Here is a 22,103-nt window from a genome sequence, read left to right as displayed (position 1 = left end):
ACACTGTGACATTTATGGTGCCTTAGGATAGTGGAATTTAGTTTATTATACTAGTTTTTCAAGGTAATTGCAGAAAATATTTAATGAAACATTTTATTTTATAGACATACAGTCTCCTGATGCTGAATATGTAGATTTACTCCTTAATCCTGAGCGCTACACAGGTTACAAGGGACCAGATGCTTGGAAGATTTGGAATGTCATCTATGAAGAAAACTGTTTTAAGTATGTGTCATTTTCATTTAGAAAATCCTGATGGATATAGTGATTTTTCTTTATAAACAAATAAATTATAATGACTTTAAACTGCAAATCACATTCACATTGTTAAAAGATGTATTTGGACATGGAAACATACTTATTCGTTAATCCAGTTCTCCTCTGGAGAAACATGTGGACGTGTGTTTCAACAAATATTTTTTTTCTTCTTTAAAAAACAGAATAGTATAAGACTATTACAGGAGTATTGTTGGACATTTCACAAATGTTCCTTCAGTGGATTATAGAATCTCATTTTATAGATGAAGTAACCAAGAGCCAGCCAGCTTTACTTCATTTCCCAAGGTCATCCTAATTCTTTTTGGTGCTTTGTATTCATCTTTTTGTGGCTATAATTATTTTATCTGCTTTCAAACTCAAGTTAAATTAATTTCAGAGAATAATTATAATAGGTAACACTTGAACACTCACAGTGTGCCAGACTAGTGCTAAGCGTATATGTACATTTTCTCTTTTAATCCCTGCAATAGCCCTGTGTTGTAGTCACACTGTTTACGGATGGGGAAACTGAGACTTGGAAAAGGTAAATGTTTTTTCAAGTCTCAAAAATCTAGTAAGTGGAAGAACCCACTTTGTACTCTTAACCACTACAAAGGAAATAGTCATTTTAATCACTATGCCACTGGGACATGCTTCAAGTTTACCCACTTGTAAGCCAGTGACCTCTAAACAATGCGCTTATTGATTTTTGGAAAGAATTTGTGTGTGTGTTTGCTTTATACTATCTCAGAGATGGGGGAATTCTGGGAAAATCTTTGGAATTCCTGATATGGTAATAATACATTTCACTTTGTATAAGTCAAATATAAGAGATTAGCAGATATGCTTATACCAATAAAATGTCAGTCTGTTTCTTTTTATAACTTAAAGAATTTCTTCAGTTTTGAAGTGGAGAATTTTCAATATTTACTAATTTTGCCATGTGTTTCATTTAAATTCCCTTGTTTATTATTAGGAATGTTTGATTTAATTGGCTCACTTTAAAGGTTTTGTTTTGTTTTAGATTTTATTTTTAATTAATCTCTACACCCAACTTGGGGCTCTAACTTGCAGCCCTGAGATCTAGAGTTGCATGCTTTACTGACTGAGCCAGCCAGGTGCCCCCAAAGTTTTTTTTTTTAAACTAAAATAGAGTTAGGAAGCATTTGTTAGATTTATATTTGTATTGTGGTTATTTCTTAACTAATTTATAACATGATTCCCAGTATAAATATTTCTAAAATATAAACAATACACGCACTAAATTGAGAATGTTAAAATATAGCTTACATATTCTCTTCTCAAAATGTCTCAATTTGTGCGAGTTTGTAAAATTTAAATTGCAGATAAAGCAATCCCTCCACTTTACTAATGATACTAATGAATATTCATTCTGAGATTTAAAAGCACTTTAATGACATTTTAACTTTTTTTTTGTATGATAAAAATACCTTTTATTGAAATCTTAACAAACTTGGTGGCTGCAGGGCTATTTGATGTACCTAAGATTAACTAAGTGGAAAATAATCTACCCACAGTGTTTTTTCCCCCTTTATATTTTAATGCTTGAGTTCAGTATTTATATTTTTTGTTTGTCTTTCAGTCAGGAATGTACTTTGTGCCACACAGAAACATATGTATACACTTGTGTAGGCACACATATATGTATGTAATATATGTAAAAACATTAGTGACTCTAGAAGAGCTTAACTGGTATTTTCTTCCTTTGTTTGAAGAAGTGATTAGGAAATGGCTTTCTGGTTGCTAAATGGGAAAAAAGCAGAAACAATTGCTAAAATAACTAATGACCACCGTCCCTTAAAGCAATTAGAGAAAACTAAATATTTTATAGCTCAATAAAACAGTTTGATTTTGGATGTAGTCATTAAGCAACTCTCTGAGATAATTTCGCTTTTACTTAGATAATTATAACATGATAAGTAATGTAATTATATTTTACAATTCTTTTGTTTCTAGGCCACAGACAATTAAAAGACCTTTAAATCCTTTGGCTTCTGGTCAAGGTGAGTTATTTATTTGCACTGTTATATTATTTATTAGTCACTGAACTTTGGTTAGAAGAAGGAGGAAGGCCAGATAAGGGTTGGCAAGAGCAGTTGAGATCACATATTCCTGTTTCCATAGAAGTTATGCCTTACCCTTACAGAGAACTTGGTGTTTAAAATATTTATACCTCAGTAAGGAGTATTTGTGTAATGAAGTTCATGGTATTAGGTTGTCATAAGTGGAGATTTGGTAAATATTTATTCTTCTGAGCATTTTTACATAATATCTGTGTTTATTTTTTTACTATTTTTAATCATTTTCTAGCTAAATGAATATCCAAAGAAACTTTTTTGCCTCAAATCTTTCTCAGATCCTAAGATGATTATACATATTGAGAGTCTGACTTCAAATTCACATGTCTTTATGTTTTATTAACATTTTTCATTTTCTCCTCACACTTGAGGTATTGCCCCAAATGCTGCCTTTTTCACCCTCCCTGACTCTCCTAACTGGAAGTAACCCCTCTCTTCTTATAAAGTGATCTTATGTCATATTTTGTTTCTCTTACCACCTTTCCACTGTCTGGCGTTATTTTACTATGATATATTGATCTACCCTATTAGTTTGGGCATATGGAGAGTGTTTGTTTCATTTCTTAATAGAGAGCCTGACACATAGCAGATGGAGTAGTTTGTTAAATGAAAGATTGATGAAAACTGCTCTCCTCATTTAATGGTTTTGTCTACAATTGTAAAAATCACTTGTTCCTTCAACAGATGATTACCTTCCATTTACTATGTGCTAGGCACTGTGTGGTTGCAGAGGAGATGTGAAATTGGAACTCAGAAACCTTGCCTGGTCTGTAATAGGCAGAGTAGTTTGTTGAATAAACCATTTCAGTATATGATTTCAAACTTTTTGCTTAGGAAATATACATCCCTGTTCCCATAATATGTGCTTAATGATGAAATCTTTGATGTGCTTTTAGGAAATGTGTAAGTTTTTCATTTTTAAAATTTATTTGAAAAGCTGCTCATCTCATATAGTCAATAAACATAAATTTCCTCCTGGAAAGCATTGAGATTGCATCATTCCCTTAATGTTGGCAGACGAGTCTTTCTTAGATTAGAAATAAAAGAACATCTTTAAACAAGGACTTGGGTTTATATGAGTCACATATGGTAACTCATTGGAAGCTATTGATTTAATATCAGATGAAAGTTCCAAACAGAGGGGTGATCCTCTGTATGGATGCACATTTTGATCTGATTAATTAACCACTCTTACTTACCATAAAGATAAATGGGAATAATTTAAATGTTTATCATTAAGGAACTGGTGAGATGATTTATGGTGTATTCATGTAATAGAATACAACCATCAGAAATACTGCTGAAAACTTACTCATTTAGGTCAGGAATGACCAATAGCACATTGAAGAAGGGAAACAGGTCTCAAACAGTATGTACAATATATTTTTGTAAAAACATACATAATATAATATCTAAATATCTATATGCAAAGAAAAAGGACATTTACCAAAATGTAAATGGTATTTATTATTTGGGCAGAGGGAGTTATGGATGACATTTTTAATTTTGTCTGTGTCCTCTTTTTTTTTCAAAATGTGTATTTGCAATGAACATTTGTTATTTTAATAAACAATGATGGCATTAAATAAGTGTGGACAAAATGAAGACAGTTTTTTAATAGTAAATGAGCAGCTGCTTACTAATTGCTGAACTGTGCATAATTTGAATCTTAACAAATAGTCTCTAAAAATATTCCTGAATCAGGTAAAATTCCTGAATCAAGTAAAATTTTACAGTGTCCGTCTAGAGTTTTCAAAGCAAGAACACAAATCTTTAGCAGAAACGGTCTTATAAATTTAGGGTAAATAAATGTGGAAAAAGGCTCTACCAGCCAAATAACTGTAAGTCCTTAAGATACTTGAGAGTATTCTCAGATGATAAATTAGATTTTTCTCCCCTGTCAGCCCATATTAAATCTTGTACAAGCTGAAACCACTCCTTATCCACGCTCTTGGAGATGATGCCCTTGAAGCGAATCAGGCATAATTCCTACTGCCACTAGATAGAGTTGTGTCATGAGTACCTCTCTCAGATTTTGCTTATGTGAGTGAACTGAGCGATTAAAACTAACCAGTTAGTCAAAATCTTATTTTTATGCAATTATAGCATTTTAAAGTGACATCTGGAAGGACATTATAATAATAAATATTTTGTTTTGTTTTTCAGGGAAAAGTGAAGGTAAATATAATTTCTTTATCATATATTATATATATGAATTTGCTGATACATTCAGAATTGTATTTGGCAAACTTTTCTTCCTGCTTCTGAGAGCTCATATTTATTGAAAATTCAGGAGGTGAAAGCATAGGTTAAGGGAAAATGACTCTGCCTGGGCTCAGGCAGTAGTGACAACCTGCCTCAGCCTCTGATAATTCACTCTTGCATTTTACCCACTGCTCGCCAAAGCTAGGCATTTCCCTCCAGCTTCTGTCAGGGAAAACTCACTCTCCTTTACTCCCAGACAGACCTCTGGGATCTGTTGGGTCCCTATAGGAAGTTTCTACGCATGGTCACAGTGTTGCTCTACTGGCTTCCAAGGCTTATGCTAGCTCTTAGGGGTAGTTATTTGCCAACTCTTTTAGTTGTGATGCTAGAATGTTTAACATATTAGGTTTACTCTGTCTTTGTGAGAATCTTTTTGCCTTGTGAATGAAATTGAAATGATTTTTCTTATTCTTTTTTTTTTTTAAGATTTATTTATTCATGACAGAGAGAGAGAGAGAGAGAGAGAGAGAGAGAGAGAGAGAGAGGCAGAGATACAGGCAGAGGGAGAAGCAGGCTCCATGCAGAGAGAGAGAGAGAGAGAGGCAGAGATACAGGCAGAGGGAGAAGCAGGCTCCATGCAGGGAGCCTGATGTGGAACGCAATCCCGGGTCTCCAGGATCATGCCCTGGGCTGAAGGTGGTGCAAAACCCTGGGCCACTGGGGCTGCCTGATTTCTCTTATTCTTAAGGCCACATGTTTAAGCATATGAAAAGACAAAGCAGTACTTAGCTTTAGTCCAGCTAGATGAAATTGCTAAAATGTGAAGTATCAATTTCCTCTCCTTCAGAATTTGGTTTTCTGAACATTAGTTTTACAAATTGCTTTTGTATTCTGCCTAAATAATAGAATACCAATGTCTTATAATATTGCTCTCTTTTTTATTGTACTTTATAATATAGTAACAATAACAGCTAAATAAATCAGAATTGTATCTGAATCAGAACTGTACTATTTGGAAGAGAAATTCTTTAGCATAAAATTGTTCTTCCAGGGGCACCTGGATGGCTTACCTTGAGCATCTGCCTTTGGCTCAGGTCATAATCCTGGGGTCCTGGGATCGAGTCCTGTAGTAGGTTCCCTGTGGGGAGCCTTCTTCTCCCTCTGCCTATGTCTCTGCCTCTGTCTGTGTGTCTCTCATGAATAAATAAATAAAATCGTAATAAAAGAAACATTGTTCTTCCAAAGATACCTCATATTACTGTTAGTAGTGATCCTATAATTTCCAGGGGTTTTATTTTTTTCCCCTCCTCCCTATAATTTTCAGTTTTTGAGAGATTTTATTCTACCTTGGGTATTCCTAGTTATGTTAGAGGCTGTTATTTCAGTTTTTTAATACTATTTAAAAACATCCTGTCTCAGAGAAGAGATTGTTAACTTCTAGAGGCTATCCTTAGAGAAACTATCTTGTTTATGAGTATATTTATAGGTTTTCATTTGAGTAAAATTTAAGAGTTATCCCTGACAGCTGTCATATTAGGTGATTATCTAATTGGATCATAACCATGTCAAGTTGAGCACAGCTACTTCAGAAACAGAACAGAACTGAAAATTTCATTGGAAAGCTAGGTCCCAAGTAGTATTATACTCCCATTCCCTGTAATTCATGGTCCTAAACTTGAAAAAAAAAAAAAAAAACACCTTTGAAGATTTATTTGAGAGAGAGGAAGAGAGAGAGAGAGAGAGTTTGTATGTGTAGCAGGGAGGGGCAGAGAGAGAGGGAGAAAGATTCTTAAAAGAGCAGACTCTACACTGAATGTGTAGCCTGAATCTGTGCTCAATCTCATGACCCTGAGATCAGACCTGAGCGAAACCAAGAGTTGAACACTTAGTTGACCGCACCACCCAACTCTGAAGGTTTTTATAAGGAAAGAAATCATTTGTAATCCCACAACCCCAAAATAATTGATAATGGCAATGGCTAAGACTACATGCCAGTACTCTTTTAAGCAGTTTACAAATAGGATTTCATTTAATTCTTCCGACATTCTTAGGAGGTATTACATTTATCTCCATTTTATAGACAAGAAAGTGAGTGCCAGAGGGTTTAGCAACTCAGCTAAATCATGTATGACTTGTAAGTAGCACAGCTGCAATTGAAATTAGTCAGTTTGGCTCCAAGGTCCGTGCTCTTGGGATACCTGAGTGGCTCAGTCGGTTAAACGTCTATTTTCTGTTTAGGTCATGAGCCCAAGGTCTGGAATTGAGCCTCACATCAGGCTCCCCACTGAACAGGGAGCCTGCTTTTTGCTTTCCCTCTCCCTTTGCCCCTCTCCTTCCACTCATGATCTCTCTTTCTCTCTGTCTTGAATAAACAAAATCTAAAACTCTTAAAAAAAAAAAAAAAAAAAAAAAGTCCGTGCTCTTGGTTACTCAGACTGCTTCTCTGTTGACATTTTGATATTTATTTACGTATATTTTTATACTGGATGTGTTTATATCTTTGTGTATTATTATTCCCGTGTCTGCTTGCTTCCTTAGCCTATGTCTTAGCTCAGGCTGCTCTAACAAAATACCATAGACTGAGTGACTTGAATAAGATGTTTATTTTCTCACAGTTCTAGAGGCTGGGAAGTCTGAGATCAAGGTTGCCAGCAGATTTGATTCTTCATAAGGGCTCTCTTCCTGGCTTGCAGGTAGCCAGCTTTTTCACTGTGTCCTCAGCGGCTGAGAACGAGCTCTGGTCTCTTCTGCCTATAAAGGACACTAATCCCATCATGACACCCCTACCCTCATGACCTCATCTAAACCTAATCATCTCTCAAAGGTCTCACCTCCAAATACTATTTCTTGGGGAGATAGAGCTTCAACATATGAATTTTATCCATAATAGCCTCGATTTCTAGAAATGGATTTGCTGGATCAAAGGTTACGGACATTTTAGGCTCCTGATACATATGACCAGATTGCATTTTGTCATTGAAAGCATGTGCTAATTTACATCCCTTCCAGTCAGTGTGCCTGACCAATAGTTTTACCTGACCCTTGTCAGCATTAAGTATTGTCATATTTTTATCTTTACTTTTAAAAGTGGTATCTCTATTGTTGTAATTTGGATTTTTTTATTACTAGTGAAACAGTGATTTTTTATGTTCCTACCATTTGTAGTTTTTCCTTTTGAATTCTCTATTTCTATATTATTTGCCCATTTTAAATGGGTACTTTAGCACTTTCATTTAGTTTATGAGCTTCTTATATATTTAGAATATTATCCCTTTGGGGCTCCTGGCTGGCTCCATTGGTTAAGCAGCTGCCTTTGGCTTAGGTCAGGATCTCAGGGTCCTGGGATTGAGCCCTTAGGCTCTGTGCTCAGTGGGGACTCTGTTTCTCCTCCTGCCCCTCCCTCTCCCTCAAATAAACAAAATCTTTTAAAGAAAAAGAATGTTATCCCTTTGTTGTTTTTGTGACGTACATTCAACCTACTTGGTTGTTTACCTTTTACTTTCACTCGTGAGGTTTTCTGACAGGTGTTTTAAGTTTTTAGATAGTCTGATTTACTGTGTATTCTCTTTGCCATTCCTTTTATTACTTATATGCTTGTTTAATTGTTAATATTATAAGCAACTTTAGTCAAAAGAACTGTATAATTTTTGCCGTCTCTTGTAAATGCATACATAAAATTTTTACCTAGGTATGAAAACTATTTCTATGCCTTTTTATACGTTATCTCAAATAAACATTTTCATGTATTGGCATGTTCCACATTTTTTTATTTTAAATAGTTTTATATTATTCTACCGTGTTACCTGGTTATATAGTATCCTATTGTGTTAACTTAGGCATTTATTGTACATTTTTATTATTTCAGGTTTTAGTAATTATATATAACCATCATTGTACACATTATTGACTCCTTCGCCATTTGAATTATTTCTTTAGAACATAATTCTAAAAGTAGAGTTATCAGGTCTAAACATATGAAAAGTGATCTTTTTGGGTCATAGAATATAAGTGGTATTTAGTTTTGTAACATTTCCTTGGTATTGCTCCTTTGAAATATTGAATGGCATGAAATAGTATGAGCTATGTGCAAATAATATACCATCAACTCTATTTTCTAATTTTTATTTACTTTCACAAGTTAGAAAAGCATAATAATGAGTCCTTAATTTTCATAGCTAAGTCCTTAATTTTCAAGGCTAAGTAGTTTTCCTTGCATTGATTTATTAATTCTGTGTTCTGACCTCATATGAAACATTTTATCTAGAAAGTTATGAGACTGAAGCTACCAAAGGCAGTGCTGAAGCTTTCTAGAGACTGAGCAAGAGAATGGTACTTAATTGAATCTACACCAAGAAATTCTCTCTTTCCTTTGGATAAATTGCAGATAAAATTTGGACCTTTCATTAATTTTTAAATCGCCGTTTGGCACAAATTGGTATTATATATTGAAAAACTTACATTTTGGCATTTTTACAACTTTGTGACTTATGTTTCTTTTAATTTCAGAGAACACCTTTTACAGTTGGCTAGAAGGTAATTGGAGGCTTTTTTTTTTTTTTTTGGAAACTTTTAAACAAATTTAAATGTTAAAATTTTTTCTCATCTATAAAACCTATGAAATTAATTTTGTAATGGTACAAGTTTCACATATAAAATTTCTATTACCAAATTGCTTTTTTTTAGGCCTGTGTGTAGAAAAAAGAGCATTCTACAGACTTATATCTGGCCTGCATGCAAGTATTAATGTGCATTTGAGTGCGCGGTATCTTCTACAAGGCATGTGACATTTACTTTTATTTATTTCACCATACTTATTTTCAGAAATTCTTAAAATTTTTTGGCATTTACCTTAGTGGGATAAGGTTGACTCTCTTGAATATTAGGCAGTAAAAATTCATTCTTAAATAGTAGTAATCAGGAATGTGGGAACTATAGATTTTATAAGGACACATTCAGCATGATCTTTTTAACTCTGTTTACCTTCTTTTAAGAAGCTGCTCAAAATTGTGCACATCATTTTGGAAATATCCTCTTGTTTTGTTGGAGTTAAAATAGCTCCTAATAGTACAGTTTGTTATTCATCAGATACTACTGTATTAAAACCCTTTTATTTGTGTGCCAGCTTCAGGCCTGGAGTTTAATGGGTAAAAGCACTTTCTGCTGCTCTTAATGCTTTAAAAATGCTGTTGCAAAACAAGACCATGGCTAATTTTCATCAGTAACCTATTTCTTCTGGAATTTAAAATATCTCTATGCCTCAGGAACAAAACACACTAACTTCAAACTTACCAGTAATTCAGACAGTCATTTTTAAATTGTGTATCTTGGTTTTATAAAGATGTTTATATTCAGAAATTTGATTTTTGTGAAATCATAAATCTCAGTAAAATGGTGAATTTATTTTCCTTCTAAGGGTGGGTTCTAGAAGATAAAACTAACTTATGTAGGCATAAATAACCCAATGTAAGTAAACTGAAACTTAATTTTAAAATTCAGATTTTAATATATAATTCTTCTTACTTCTTAGAAACTTGGTTGGAAAAGAAATGGGGACACAACATTACAGAATTTCAGCAGCGATTTGATGGCATTTTGACTGAGGGAGAAGGTCCAAGACGGCTCAAGAACTTGTATTTTCTCTACTTAATAGAATTAAGGGCTTTATCTAAAGTGGTACCATTCTTCGAACGCCCAGATTTTCAACTCTTCACTGGAAATAAAGTTCATGACGCAGAAAACAAAATGCTACTACTGGAAATACTTCATGAAATCAAGTAAATTACATATTACAACTTACACAACTTAGACATTAATAGAAGAGTGACAAGTGGTATCCAAAGTTCAATTCTTAAATGTTCAATTTAGAGAAAGGAAAAAACTTTTTTTTTGAGATTTTATTTATTTATATGATCGAGAGAGAGAGCACGAGTGGGGGAAGAGACAGAGGGAGAGGGAGAAGTAGATTCCCCACTGAGCAGGGAGCCAATGCAGGGCTCAATCCTGGGACCCTGAGATCATGACCTGAACTGAAGTCAAGCACTGAACTGACTGAATCACCCAGGTGCCCCGAGAAAAGAAAATTATTAAAAAATAAATAGTTAAAAGCTAATTTTGCTTGTAGGTCTTTTAGAATTGAGTTTTGTTTTTGTTTAGACTTCAGTACTAAATGGCACAAGTTTTTAGTCTTAAGAGTTATTCTTGTAGTACTTAGTACCTGCATTATTTTCGTACATGGTTGAATACATTGGATTTGGGGCCAAGCTTCTACTGTTTTATGCAGTTGTCTTAGATTTAAGGATAAGACTTTGTTTTGGGGCAACAGAGTGTTGATTTTACTATATTTTCCACTCTTTCTATTAAATTATTCATCACCAACCAGCAAAATGTTATCTTAGCAGGACTTCTAATATTTTATAATACCTGAAAATGAATCTTCTCTGTTTTAACATGTAGGTCATTTCCTTTGCATTTTGATGAGAATTCCTTTTTTGCTGGGGATAAAAAGGAAGCAAACAAACTGAAGGTAAATATTTCATACTTAAGTTTTAGATTCAAACTCTTTTGCAGGTATGAATATAAACCCATGTTTTTATGGTTAACAATAAATCTTATTATATATTAGGAAATTAAAAGCCAGAGTCATAATCTTTCTTTTCCTCCAAAAAAGGAAGCCCAAAAGCAGGCCAACTTAAGATCTAGTTTATGTTGTGCTCAAAGTAATGACTGAACTCTGTCACTGTACACCTAACAGATGGCTTTCACATTGATGGTCTCATAAAAAATAGGTGTTATAAATGAAAGGAAACGGATCTAGAGCATGAATGGCAGTATTTGTCTTTTGTTGAGGAGAACTCTGAAAATGGTTTTGGATAAATTAAAGGATCCTCTTTAGAGGGAGAGGGTACAGTGTTTGTCATTCATCTTATTCAGTGGGATGGGAAGCCAGCAAAAGAAAACACACGATGCCCTACAAAATGGGGATTGGTATTTATCTTGTCTCTTAGTAGAGGTATAAGCTCATACAAGACCATCTTTGTGTATATTTGCATCAAAATCCTACAAATATAATAGAAAGACTCTTTAAATACTCAATATGAGCAAAACAGAATTCTTGTCATTAAAGGAAGAGACAGCTGCTACCCTCAGTAGATTTCTAGTTTATTTGGGGACTCAAAATTATATTACTATTCTGTTACAAAGCTATAGGTAAGTAAAGGCAGGGAGCTCTCAGGAACACTGGGTTTGATCTGATTTCTTCAGAATATTTATCACAATATTCCTCTGTTTTATATTCTTAGTTTCTTTCTATAGGAAAGAACCTGATTTTATGCAGTTTGTAAACAATGTTTCTTGGACTCATTTTCATTTTTTTTTTTTTTGCTGTTAAATAATAGTTATTTTTAATCTCCCATTTCCCTCCTACTGAAAGCATTTTTGCTAGAAATACATACTTCAGTGCTTATATAACCTTCCAGGCAGCTTCCAGGAACTTGGAAGTGAGGGGGAAGATACCGTAATAAGACTTGTTTTTTTCTACTATTTTCACTCTTTTCGTTATTTTTAGTACACTTGCTGGATTATTGGAAAGTGTTTTGGCATTAAAACTTTTTATATCGTGCAGATTAGAAATATTTCCCGTAATGTTTTAATTTTATCAAAACTCTGAAACACTCAGCTTTGATGTCCTATGGAGTTTAACAGATAATTTTTCTGAATTCTTTTATAATAAAGAAGTAAAAAAAAAAACAAGAAAACTTGTTAATATCAGAGATTTACTTTCTTTAAAAAAAGGTAGTTTATGGTGAACATTATAGCTTTTAGTTTTATTTATTTTTAAACTTTTACAAATTTTATTTTTATTTAAGTAATCACTATACTCAATGTGGGGCTCAAACTCATAACCCTGAGTTCAAGAGTCACACGCTTTTCAGACTGAGCCAGCCAGGCTCCCGAGTTTTATCTTTTTATAATTAACATAGATTGTTACACTAGTTTCAGGTGTATCTGAAAAAATCTTGTTTTGTCTGCTTTATATACTATCAATGTACGGTTAGAAATAGTATGAAAGAACTATTTAGTGTTCAAGATAGAGTAGGACCTCACTTGAAGGCTTCTAAAACATACAAGTATTGGGTGAGAATTGTCAATTGGTGTCACTGAATGTAACTTACAGTATATAACCACAGCATGTTTGATCATTCTACCCACTGACTGTAACTTTAAGTGTTGACTTAAAAGCTGCATACAGGGGATCCCTGGGTGGCGCAGCGGTTTGGCGCCTGCCTTTGGCCCAGGGCGCGATCCTGGAGACCCGGGATTGAATCCCACGTCGGGCTCCCGGTGCATGGAGCCTGCTTCTCCCTCTGCCTGTGTCTCTGCCTGCCTGTCTCTCTCTCTCTCTGTATGACTATCATAAATAAATAAATAAAATAAAAAAAAAAGCTGCATACATAAAACAAGGAGAATTTATAAGTGACTTAGGTTCAGGTTATTTTAGGGTTCATAAATTTTTTTAATCTAGGATAACTTAGGGATATATTTTGGTTATTGGACATTGATTATCTATAGAGGTCATAAATATTTTCTCCTGTTCTGATCTAGTAAATTACTAGCTTATTTTTGGGGTCTCAAATATTAAATTAACCTATACACAAGTACTTGGTTTAAATTTTGCAGTGTTATTTTGGCTATCGTAAGCAACCATAAGCAACCATGCTTACTCTCTGTGATTGCCAGACAAAGATTTACTCAAGACTTGCCACATTCAAGGATTTGAATTAACAAACAGATCCAAATACTGAATTTAGGCAATGTCTGCAAAAGCAAGCACAATCTTTTAAAACAGAGGTCTCCAACTTTTACATGAATGAGAGTCTAAAAGTCAAAAACTTTCAAGGCCTCTTCCTATGATACAGTATTTTTAGTATCTATTGATTGTGAAAATATAATTGCCAAAAGGCCACTATGCATTTAGTAATTCTTTTTAAGTAAAAGTTGTGTTTTATTGATCATAACATTTATATTCATTTGGAAATTTATAGTGCATACATGTGACTTATTTATTCTGTCTGTATGTAATGCTTGTCTACATATGGATTTTTTAGGCCCTTAATAATAACTATTAAATATTCCAAAGGTCAGCACCTCATAGGATGGGAACATCTAGTTTAGAGTGATTTTACTAGGCTGTTATTGTTAAAAGTGTGGTTTTCCTTTTTTTAAAATTTAATTCCAGGTCGAAACACAAGTTTATTTATTTTTTTAATTTTTATTTTTAAAAAATATTTTATTTATTTATTCATAAGAGACACAGAAAGGCAGACAGAGATATAGACAGAGGGAGAAGCAGGCTCCTTACAGGGAGCCTGATGCAGGACTCGATCCCCAGACTTGGACCATGCCCTGAGCCAAAGGCAGATGCTCAACCGCTGAGCCACCCAGGCATCCCTTGAAACACAAGTTTAAAAGAATCCTTAAATCACCAAAATTTGCTTAGAGTAATATTACTGGATAAATATTTTTTAAAACTTGGTTTAAAATTCAAATTACCTCTTACTGAACTCAGTCCAAAAGATACAGAAACACAAGATGTATTGTTAACATATAATAATTAATATTAATAATTTGGGCTTTATATTAAATTAATACAAAATTTATATTAATGATACAAAATCTGGGATCCTATTTATTTTGGGGGGGATCCTATTTAAAATCTTTTATATAATACACCTGTTTCAGAGTCTTAAGCTGAATAAAGCATCTGGGAAGAACAATACCCAAAAGGAATTGAGGTCTACTTTGAATAGTGGGTACCAATCTTTGCTGGTTTATTCCCATTTTTTTTTAGATCTTTGGTCCTGTTCTCTTATGATTGAGCTCAGTATGTGGTTTATCACATTAGAGAGAGAGAGAAAAAAATGCTACATGTTGCTCAAATTGTAGGCTGATTAGTATAATGGATTTTCATTCAGAAGTGTATGTCAGGGGCCACCTGGGTGGTTCAGTCAGATGTCCGACTTTTGACTGTTATGGTTTTGGCTCAGGTCATGACTTCAGGGTCATGGGATGGAGCCTGCATGGGGCTTCACTGTCAGTGCAGAGTCTGTTTGATATTCTCTCCCCTTCCCTTCTGCTCCTCCCCCTTCTGCTCTCTTCCTGCCCCTGCTTGCATGCTCTCTTTCAAATGAATGCCTGATTGAATGTCAAATTTCCTGCTTAGAATACTATACTGTAAGCTTGGGATTCCAATACAAGTCCAGGACAGAGGGAGTAACTTAAAGGATCAATTAATAATTTCCATTGGAGTAAAAGAAGGATGTGTTCTTGACTTCTTTCTCTTTTACTTGTCCTTTAGGACATATACTACTTTTGGATGAGCTGGATTCATTTTGTCCAATTATAAACAACATGGTACCTTAGTGTTCATAGATATATACGTATATATTAAAAGTATAAAAAGCAATAAATACCAACTTCAGAATAATTATAGAGGGTAGGATATAGGACTTTGGAGAGATACATAGAGGGCTTCCATGGTACTTGTAATGCTTTCTTTCTAAAGATTGGTAAAGTGTACATGGATGTTCTCTATATTTTGCATATATGTATGTGATAACATTAATTATGCATATATTTAAAAATGAAAGTATTATAATAAAATATTAATAACCATAAGATATCTAATTGTTTTACCTAATTAATACCAGAAAGCAAGACTTTACTCTTATGAAGGCCTATTTTGAAATTTCTCCCTTCTTCTCTCCCTCTTTCTCTCTTTTCTTTTTTCTTCTTTTTTGGTAAATGATGCTATCCTATCCCAGACCCCCTTCCTCTGATATTCACATGTAGTTAATGATCACATAAAACAGAATAACTCAGCTCAGTTACTTTTGTGTATATTTGCAGATAGTTCAGTTTTTGAGTCAGGCAGGTCCAGGGTCTAAGTTTGCTGTTTACTACATATGGGAATTTAGGCAACCTAACCTCTCTGAACCTTGTGTTTTTAATTCATTCGGTGTAAATTATAATAACATCTACTTTTGGATTTGTGGTGAAGATGAAATGAAATTGTATATGTAGATTCTGGTATGCAGGAAGTGCTTAATGAATATGGACTTTAATTCTCTTCCTTTTTTTCCATACGCTCTAAGATCCCTTGCACAGTGCTAGGCACATAGAAGGCGCTCAGTAAATATTTAGTGTTTGACTATATGGTACATCTTAATAAAAATCTCATTAAATTGTTTTTAGGAGGACTTTCGACTGCATTTTAGAAATATTTCTAGAATCATGGATTGTGTTGGTTGTTTTAAATGTCGACTATGGGGAAAGCTTCAGGTAAGCAAATCTAGTTTGGTCTAATTTTTCATTTATTCTCTGCGCAAATAATTTTCTTACTTTTCTTTTTTTCTTATTTCTGTTACAGACTCAGGGTTTGGGTACTGCTCTGAAGATTTTGTTTTCTGAGAAACTGATAGCAAATATGCCTGAGAGTGGGCCCAGCTATGAATTCCATCTAACCCGACAAGAAATAGTATCATTATTTAATGCATTTGGAAGGTTAGTTTGAATGTACTGAAATTGTTTTTGTTAGCCAAGTAAGTCTAATGCAAGTCATACATTCTCAGATAAAACTGGGTAAGGAATATCCTATTTAGTGAAATTATCTCACTACAGAATTCTGTGATTTTATGAAATACTTTAAGTATTATACACCCACAATCATTAGGTGTTATTCTTTACTTTCATCTATTGATTTTTATAATTATGACTAATTACTGATTGGACTTCAATATTCATCTTACTGAATTTGTATATTTTTTTTCTAATTATTTAAAAGTAGTTTTTTGTGCTGCCCACATATTTTTTGAAGGTCCTGGAAAATCATGTTGTTTAATATAAGCATACATATAAAATTCCTTTGCAAATTCACCGTTATGTAAGAAAGGTTAATAATACTTTAAAAATAATGAATTTTTGAGGTGCCTGGGTGGCTCAGTTGTTTAGATGTCTGCCTTTGGCTCAGGTCATGATCCCAGGTTCCTGGGATCTAGCCCCTCATGGGGCTTCCTGCTCAGCGAGGGAGGGAGGGCCCACTTCTCCCTCTGCCCTTTCCCCTGCTTGTGTGTGTGCACGCTCGCTCTCTCTCTCTCTCTCTCTCTCCCCCCCTCAAATAAGTAAATAAAATCTTTAAAAAATCTAATTTTTTTTTCATAAAAATGATTGGAAGATAAACTTGAAATAAGGAACTTACATTACAGAATTTAAGTGTAGATATATTTCTTTCTTGCCTACCATGTAAATAATGCAGAGATTTATACAAAGTAACATTTTCTAAGGACTACATTTCTTTGCTTTAAAAAAATTATGATATAATATTTTGGGTGTAAAATAATTGACCTTTAAAATTATTCTCTGGCACACAGAAACTTGACAGATAAAGTTGATTGAGAATTCTGCTACTTTTTCATGGTGGAGAGTAGAACTAAAACACACTTAAAATAATGACAAACTTTTTATAAAAAGTAATAAAAATAATTTGGTCACACATTTACTATTTTTACTCTTTATAGTCCAAAAGCTTTTATTTTTTGTGTATTTACTAAATGTGGAATATCGATTAGTTTTCAATATTTGTATACTTATACATACTTAAAGATTTTGCTTATTTATGTATTTTAGAGTGAGAGCCTGCATGAGCAGGGGGAGGGGCAAAAGGAGAGGAAGAAAGAGTCTCAGGCAGACTCTGTGCTAAGTGGGAGCCCTACTCAGGGCTCATGACCTGAACCAAAATCAAGAATCATATGCTTGTCTGCCTGAGCCACCAAGGTGCTTCAACTTATGCATATTTAAATTACATATTTTAATGTCTATGTAGTTTATATTTGTGTACTTTAAGCATGTGACTATAATTGTGAAACCTTTAAATACCTATTATTTTGAGGCACCTGGGTACCTCAGTCATTTAAGTGTTTGACTCTTGATTTCAGCTCAGATCTTGATCCTAGGTTCATGATTTTGAGCCCTGTGTTGGACTCCACACTGGGTGTGGAGCCTACTTAAAGAAAGAAAGAAAAAATGACCTAAGTATTTTAATTAAGTATTGAAGTAGATTTATATGTATTTAGTATATATAAATTGAGTATTTATATATACTAACATATATACTAAGTATTGAATAGATTTATATATATTTATGTAATTTCTAATTCTGCATTTTAGAATTTTTTTAAAAAGAAATTTATTTATTTGAAAGAGTGAGGGGGAGAGCATGAGCAGGGGGGAGGAGCAGAGGTTGAGAGAAAAGCTGACTCCCCTCTGAGCGGGGAGCCTGACTCTACTTGGAGTTTGACCCTGGTACTCTGGGATCATGACCAGAGCCAAAGGCAGATGCCAAACTGATTGAGCCATCCAGACACCCCTGTATTTTAAAGCTTTAATACTAAGTTTTGAATACTTAAAAGTAACTAATTTCAGGGCAGTATTATCTTGGTTTTACCATGTCAAATTAAGAACTCAAGTACATCAAAATTGACTAAATGGTTTATACATCTTTAAATTTATTGAAATAAATTACATGAAAAATTTTCTGTGCTCTAAAAACGTAGTGTTGAATAACAAAAGGTATCTAAAATATCTTCTGAGAGAAATTTTTTTTTTGGTTACAGAATTTCCACAAGTGTGAAAGAATTAGAAAACTTCAGGAATTTGTTACAAAATATTCATTGAAGAAAACGGAAAACAAGTTGAAATGTGCCTGTTTCTGGACTATGAAGGCCAAAGAGTGGAATTTCATTCAAAGGCATAAGAGCAATGACATTCTTAAGCCAAACATTTTATATAAAGCTTCTTTTATAAAAGAATTATATTGTTTTAAGTAAACAATTTTTTTTAATTGTGTTAAGTCTATGTATAATATTGTGAGTAAAAGTAATGTTTTGATGATGTGGTATAAATTTTAAAATTTAATATTGAATAAAATCAGGATTATCAAATTCATATATGTTAAAACTAAGTAAATGTAATTCTCAAGAATTTTTTGTGAGATGTAATATAAATAAATCTATGGTTAGTGTATTGAGTGTTTAATAGGAAAATGCTAAGGAGGCTCATGAATAATCCATAATTATCAATCTGAAAGTTTTCAATACATTTATGGTTACCAGATTTAGTAAATAAAAATACATAATGCCCAGTTAAATTTAAATTTGAAATGAATTTTTTTTTGTTTTTTACATTTTTTATTTGAATTCAATTTGTCAACATATAGTATAACACCCAGTGCTCATCACATCAAGTTGAATAATTTTTTTAATATAAGTATGTTGCATGCAATATTTGGGACATACTTATACCAGAAATTGTCTCTTATTTAAAATTCAAATTTAACTGGGAGTCCTGTGTTTTATCTGGCAACCTAAAAGTACACTGGTATGAAATAAATGACTTTGAGAAATTTATATTGCTATTTAATTTGGCTTGTTTCATTGTATAGAAAGATACAATAACAACTCAAAGACAGGGGATTTCTAAACATTGTGAAAGGTTGAATAGATTTATATATTTATTCTCATACTTTACCTAATGCTGAATAAAATTTGGGGAAAAATTTATTTTTATATAATTTTAAATTTACAGAAAAGTTTCCAGGATAGTAGAAAGAACTCTTCATTCAGATTCACTAATTGTTCACATTTGCTTTACCTTTCATTCTCTCTCTCTCTCTCTCCACACACACACACACACACACACACACACACACACGTGTTTATTATTTTTTCCTAAATCATTTGAAAGTCAGTTCCAGGTATCGTGCCCTTTGAACCTTAAATACTTTAGTGTGTGATACTGGATTATTTTTTAAAAACGATTTCCTCTGAAAAAAAAGGAACTATATAATACTGTCAGCCTTAGAATTAGGAATCATTTTGAGTTCTGGTGTAAATAAAGTCCTTTTTGAGTTTGTTGTCCTTTATAATGCTTGATCTGTATAGTCATAGGGCATAGAATTTTTGTGTTTCGTACATGAGGTTCATTTCCTTTTTTCTCCTTAAAAATAAACTAATTTTTGGAGGTTTTCATTAGTGGCAATTCTTCAATGATAAAAATATTTGAAAGGGTTTAAGAATTTTGATCAAATGCTAATTGTGAAAGAAACGATAAAAAAACTATACCTCAAAATGATGTGCCCTCTATCCATTTGAGTGGGTGTACCATGTTGAGATGTTGCATTATTAATAAAGCAGGGTTTATTTATATAATAGGTTAGAAATATCACCTTATACTGCTGTATACTTTTTCTTTTCTATGTCCCTAAAATCTGGTATAGTGCCAAGTACAGAGTAAGCACATGGTGGGTATCCAATAAATATTTGTTGAATGAATGTTAATATGTATTCAGTATCTCTTAAATGAATAACTCCAGAGCTATTTTTAACAGTATGTGTCATATTTTCTCTCTCCTCCCCTCATTTGGATAAGGCAGGAAAAGAAAGACCTTTACCTACTAATTAAGTCAATATTCTTGGAGACTCAAGGGACTATGATGTAAGCACCATGTGTAAACATTTAGAGGACATTTGCAGTACTCTGAACGTGTGGTGGAAGGGTTTTCATGGCAGTTTTGTCTGTATGCTTCTCTAACTCTCAGGTAATGCCCTCACCCTTTTTTTAAGTCAATCTTTTTGAAAGAATATTCCTATCATCATTTTGTCACCTCCCACTTGCTCCTTAACCAGAAATCTTGCTCTTGGCTCTGTAGTTCCTAACAATTTCTTCTTTTGAAGTAAAAAATTCCAATTCTAAATTCATAGTTCAGTTCACAAGCCATTTCTTACTTGACTTTTTTTTTTTTTCCTGCATTTGATACTGTTTGGCAGCCCCTTCTTTAAAAATCTTTTTTCCCCCCTGGGTTCGTTATATGTCATTCTGGGGCTCCTGATTCATCCTTTTTTAGCCTCTTTTCGTTTATGCCTTAAATGCTATTCCTTAGACTTTTGATTCTTGTTCTAGATCACCACCACTTCTCACTCTTGGGTAATTCCAATTCAATGATATATAAGTCCTTATCATTAGTCTGTATTTCTCAATATGTTTACCACGTCTTTACTGTTGTCCCACAGATACCTGTGTGTCTTAACCCTTTTCCCCCTAGATCTGTTCTTATGCCTGTCTGTTGCTTACTCTGGTTAATTTCAGAGCCATCATCTAAATTCTCTAGGCTCACTCCTCTTTGTCCTTCCCTAACCAGTCAGTGTGTAGGCGCTGTGGAGTTGATCTCCCTATCTTGAATGCATTACTGTCCTTCCTTTTCTTTGCTCTTAATCTAGAAAACTACACTAACCTGCCTCCCTGATTCCAGCCTGTCTCCTCTCCTGCACCCCACGATGCTGCCACAGCAGACTTTGTAGAAGCACTCCAACAAGGTCCACTGATGTGTGTCTCCCAGCCCTGTCCCCAGCCCTCATGCTTTGATAAAACATTGAATTCTTCAGATATGCCAGGGTCAGGTTGCCACACATGGGTGCATGCTGCTCTCTTTGCATCATGTGCTCCCAGCCATCCTTCCTTACCTGGAATGTTTCCATTTCTCCTTGCAGGCCAGCATCAAGCTGGCCTCTGTGAAATCTCCCTTGTTCCACCCAAGGAGTACCCTCTAATCTCCTCTTTAATGTCACCACTGTAATTACAGCCTACCTCTATTGTGTCACATTGTACTGTATTTTCTTTTAAACCTCCTTTATTAGAATGTGAGCTCCTTAAGGGCAGGAAAAGGAACTTGATCCATTTTTGCATCTCCATAGCATAATTTTTGGCAGATGAACACTTAATAAATGTTTGTTGAATAAACTGCTTTTCAAATGACAAATTTATTGTATTAGAGATCAGACCTTCACTCCAAATATTCCTTACAAAAAGAGTTAATAGATTCCCAAGGATTTGTGGACTTCCAGGAGAGGTCAGTAAAGCTCCTTTCTGAAATTGCATTCAAAATTTGGTGTGGTTTGGAACGCCTGGGTGACTCAGTGGCTGAGCGTCTCCCTTCGGCCCAGGGCATGATCCTAAAGTCCCACATTGGGCTCCCTGCATGGAGCCTGCTTCTCTCTCTACATATGTCTCTGCCTCTCTCTGTGTCTCTCATGAATAAATAAATAAAATCTTTAAAAAAATTTTTGGTGTAGTTTTGGCAAGTTATGTGGGAGTCTATTATGGAAAAAATGGTAAGAACCCTTCTTTCAGGGGAAAGAGCAACATCACTGAAGAATTTCTTGAATAATCAAAGAATAGCTGCCCAAGATTATGGGCTAGCTAAATTTATTCCTGTTTAAAATTCAAGGAGAAGGAGAGAGGTGTTATAAGTTACTTCATACAAAGATTTTTCTTAGCTTAATGTTTGAATAAATGTACTATCAAGATCCTGTTGCATTTTAAAGTGTATGGCAGTTCATGTCAAATCAGTGTATAATATTAAGGGACATGATGTCCAGATACAAGATCACTAACTCATTTGTAATTCCTGATATTTTTCTCCTTTCTTTGGTA

General features: G+C 33.9%; 1 protein-coding gene across 2 annotated transcripts in view; it reads left to right on the top strand.

Moving 5' to 3' along the window:
* The window catches only part of ERO1A (endoplasmic reticulum oxidoreductase 1 alpha), a 51,531-nt gene extending 29,801 nt beyond the window's left edge, over window positions 1-21,730 (top strand). Inside the window, exons 7-16 of one of the 2 annotated variants that reach the window (XM_072761586.1) lie at window positions 105-225; window positions 2,236-2,282; window positions 4,524-4,535; window positions 9,069-9,095; window positions 9,246-9,338; window positions 10,090-10,336; window positions 11,016-11,085; window positions 15,813-15,899; window positions 15,988-16,121; window positions 18,230-21,730. In XM_072761586.1, the coding sequence (XP_072617687.1) occupies window positions 105-225; window positions 2,236-2,282; window positions 4,524-4,535; window positions 9,069-9,095; window positions 9,246-9,338; window positions 10,090-10,336; window positions 11,016-11,085; window positions 15,813-15,899; window positions 15,988-16,121; window positions 18,230-18,290 (899 nt within the window). In that variant the 3' untranslated portion in view covers window positions 18,291-21,730. The remainder of the gene's footprint in view (window positions 1-104; window positions 226-2,235; window positions 2,283-4,523; window positions 4,536-9,068; window positions 9,096-9,245; window positions 9,339-10,089; window positions 10,337-11,015; window positions 11,086-15,812; window positions 15,900-15,987; window positions 16,122-18,229) is intronic. The other variant, XM_072761587.1, reaches the window with a different exon arrangement.
* Window positions 21,731-22,103: the final 373 nt, after the last annotated feature.

Source organism: Vulpes vulpes, chromosome 6 (genome assembly GCF_048418805.1).
Source record: "Vulpes vulpes isolate BD-2025 chromosome 6, VulVul3, whole genome shotgun sequence".
Classification (NCBI taxonomy): domain Eukaryota; kingdom Metazoa; phylum Chordata; class Mammalia; order Carnivora; family Canidae; genus Vulpes; species Vulpes vulpes.
Note: the sequence above shows the minus strand (reverse complement) of the source record. Positions and strands in the feature narration are given on the sequence as shown.